Raw genomic sequence first — 3,593 nt, forward strand, 5'->3', positions numbered from 1 at the left:
TATATATAAGCAGGTTTTATCATTCTGTAATGAAACCTATTTGATTTGCAGGTAAAATCAACTTCTCACATCATCTTTGTACGGATTCTGAACGACCGATTGGTTTGTCCGATATAATTCCCCTTTCTGAAGCATTTGTTTAATACTACACTGTAAAATTCGTTGTTTTGCGATAAAATAGATTTGTCTACACATGATGTTCTTTGACCATTTTTTACATTCTCTCTTAGCTGAGCTGTAGAATATCAGTGATTTATGAGCCTCCTAATCTGTATTTTTTGTATTGAATGTCTTATTAGGTGGATGAGGAGTTTCACAAGTCTAATCACTCTTGGAATTTTACCAGACAAAGACATTAGGGCTTGATACATAAACATTTGTTGGTCTTGATATGAATCGGATTTCTCTACATACATCACGACTTTCATTTAAAACTACATGGATTTAAGATTGTATTTTCATTGTTTCTGAAAATCTATTCAAATATAGCATTCTACTACTTTTGGTAGCATGATCTATCATTACATTTCCATTCATCCGATTGATAGAAAATTACACAGAATAGCAACATACTTTAATTTGGATACCAATTTATGCAACGTACTTCATGATTTGTCTCACAAAACGAACACATTCCGCCCTACGCAACGCGCGGGTAACCCCTCTAGTTATTATTATTTTTATTATTACTAACAGTGGCGGCGAATGAAAAACCATTTTCATATCGTACCCGTCCAATATTTTCAACTTTTAATCTGGACCCTTATAATTCCTTATTTACGGTTATTTTGATTCCACCTCCGGAGTCTCCCACGACCTCCCCCTAATTTTGCAACCTTCGTGGCTCCGTCAACATCGATCCCTTCCCATGTTCTTCAATCGCCATCAAGATCGATGTCAAACTTCTAACCTCCTAACAGTTGATTACATCGATCTCTTCACACGACTTTCGCATGTAAGGATCTTTTGTTATGATTTTTCATAGTTTTCCCTCCTTGACTCAGAATCAGTGTGTTGATTCATCCTCTTCTTAATCTCATCATACTTTCGTAGTTCATTCAATTTTATGATGTAATGTTCTCTCTAGGAGCCATTTTGATTTTTTTGCAATGAAGCTCTTCATCCAGGTAGTCCCACCAAGATCCTTAAGATTTCAAGTTCCTCTCTTATCTTTGTTACATTGATTTTTTCGTGGTTTTAAAGGATTTACCACAGATCTTGGCTCATTGGTTGAAGGTACGAGCTGTAATTAATATAGGCCAGTGATGGCACTATAGATCTCGATCTTCCTCTTTATGCTTCCACTTCTTCGGTTTTACAGAAAATTTTTGTATATTTCACTCCCTACCAAATCTAGCTAAATGCAGAAAAATATGTTAGACACTCAAAAAACTGACATGGCAAGGTGCTAGGAATGGTAGCACTCCTAGCACCTTGTCACGTCAGCTTTTTGAGTGTCGTCTCATTTTTCTCTATTTAACTCCTAATATTAACATTCGGTAGGGAGTGGTAACACTCCTATCACTCCAATCAAATTCATATCCATGTCAAGTTTATCAAGTGATGTTCACCCCGTTATGTGATCTATACATCTAAAAATATATCATACGTTTAAGTATGTTATTCTACACAAAAATTTACTAGTAATCTTCATCGCCATAATCATTTCTGGATTTAAAGAGCCTTCTAACGATAGATGCCACAACACCAAGAAGCATAAACAACACCAAGGTATCAAACCCACTGCCGACTCCCACAGCCACACTAGGCCCAGGTGTAAAGAATGAAAACGACGACCACCCGCAACCACCATACCCATAACCGTATCCACCGATCAGCGGTGGTGAAACCGATGGGTTGATGTAAATATTGGTCCTGCCACCACACAAATAAACATCAAATTACTTTGATATAGAGAATATATAACCACATGAAATTACCTTGAGTTATTGATTCTTAGTGAAGATGAATGAGGTGTTGATTGATTTGGGGTGGAACGGAACGCCTGACCACCGACACGTCCGCCAGATTTTGTTACGAAAGCTGGATCGATTGATCCAAATGTTAAGACCCAAGTTGTCATTGTTACCAAAGCAAGCTTTACCAGTTGATTGTTGTCATTAACTCTGAAGGTTCATGATTTCCCACGTACAAAAACTATCAAAATAAACAAAATTAAAGTGTAATCGAAGTGTTGAGTAATTGAAATTCGAGATTAACTGGATGAAGATGACTCTACGGGGTTTTGTGATGGAGATTTGGGGGATTTTTTACCAATCAAATTCCTCTCTCTCTCTCTCTCTCTCGTCAAATCTATAACAAGGTATGGGTGGCGACCCCCCTAGCGAGAGCTATGGGTGGTGTTCATGGATTGTTGGCGAGCATAACGAGTGAGTTTGACACCTGTAACAACCATAAAATTCACAAAAAAATTAAACTTTTAAAGTCAATCTACAAATCATCATTGTTTACAATTTAGTTTTCAACACATGTTTAATATCGAGTTTTCCCGAAATCATAAATCAAAACACAAGGAGGTGCACGATCACACCTTTTATTTCCCACGATCATCTGAGGTACCTGAAAAATAACTCAAAACTTAGTGAATTTCCCCCAAAGTATCAACACAACACATAATCAATAATAATAACAGAAAACAACATGCAAATAGAGCTTTCAGTCTGACTGGAACGCTCCATCGTCCTACAGTCTATCAGGTACGCTCACAGAACCTTCAGCATGACTGGTAAGCCTCACCGGGCCTTCAGCCTATCTTGAACGTTCTCCGGGCCTTCGGCCTGACTGGTAAGCCCTACTAGCCTGCAATCTATCTGGGACACCCTAGGTCTATTCGCCTTGAGAACATAACAGGATCGCCTCAACCCAACATACCAGCACATATCAACATATACCATATCAAACCTTAGGTAGCATATACAGACAATCATACATATCTAACAGATCACTAAGCATAGCATTATCCTATATATTATGATACAGATCTAACATGTCACTACAACATACAAGCATGTGATAAACCATGATAACAATCCAAAGGGGCCGACCTTGGTGCCTTCGACCCAAAAATATAGTGAGGAAAACTCACATCGCAAACTAAACAGAACTGATGAGGTCCGACTCCGAATCTCAGCTCTCTAACCAATACCTATTTCCACCAAGTGACCAATTCCATCAAAATCCCAAAATACCCTCAAGGTGAAACTTGGTCAAAGTCAAAGTCAAATGGTCAATACACTAAGTCAACTGAGTCAACCCAGTCGAGTCAACTCAACAAGGCTAACCTATGCGAGTACGTGGGGCGTACTCTAGAGGTACGCTTAGCGTATGTGAAGCCTCACATAAGCAAGCAATTAAATATAAATAAAAAGACAGGGAGAAGATACATACCCGTCACCACGTCGGGAGTTGCACGCGCCTCCTCGACCGTCAACTGGAATGCCCTGATCTTCGCCATAGACACGTTTGCTCGGCCCCAACGCCCGTTAGTAATCCAAAGAGTTGCAGGAGCGGGTGTTGACACCAGTCCTGCTGCATCCAAACTCGGACAATGACCCTTCTTGTGGCCCCTCTGA

At 39.4% G+C, this 3,593-nt stretch overlaps 1 protein-coding gene across 1 annotated transcript; it reads right to left on the minus strand.

Annotated features, from left to right (window-relative positions):
- Positions 1-1,640: 1,640 nt before the first annotated feature.
- Positions 1,641-2,083, minus strand: LOC145052540 (uncharacterized). The gene is made up of 2 exons (XM_079000365.1): positions 1,941-2,083; positions 1,641-1,875 (listed from the first exon to the last, which is right to left on the minus strand). Exons 1-2 carry the CDS (start codon positions 2,081-2,083, stop codon positions 1,641-1,643), a joined length of 378 nt encoding a protein of 125 aa, XP_078856491.1.
- Positions 2,084-3,593: the final 1,510 nt, after the last annotated feature.

This window comes from Lactuca serriola, chromosome 1, assembly GCF_051521515.1.
Source record: "Lactuca serriola cultivar US96UC23 chromosome 1, Lser_US96UC23_V15, whole genome shotgun sequence".
NCBI classification, from domain to species: Eukaryota; Viridiplantae; Streptophyta; class Magnoliopsida; order Asterales; family Asteraceae; genus Lactuca; species Lactuca serriola.

Excerpts from the sequence above, each read along its gene's own strand:
- LOC145052540 (XM_079000365.1), bottom strand. The coding sequence starts at position 2,083 with ATGACAACTTGGGTCTTAACATTTGGATCAATCGATCCAGCTTTCGTA. Across the intron at positions 1,876-1,940 it reads CTAAGAATCAATAACTCAAG|GACCAATATTTACATCAACC; the intron begins GTAATTTCATGT and ends GTGTGGTGGCAG.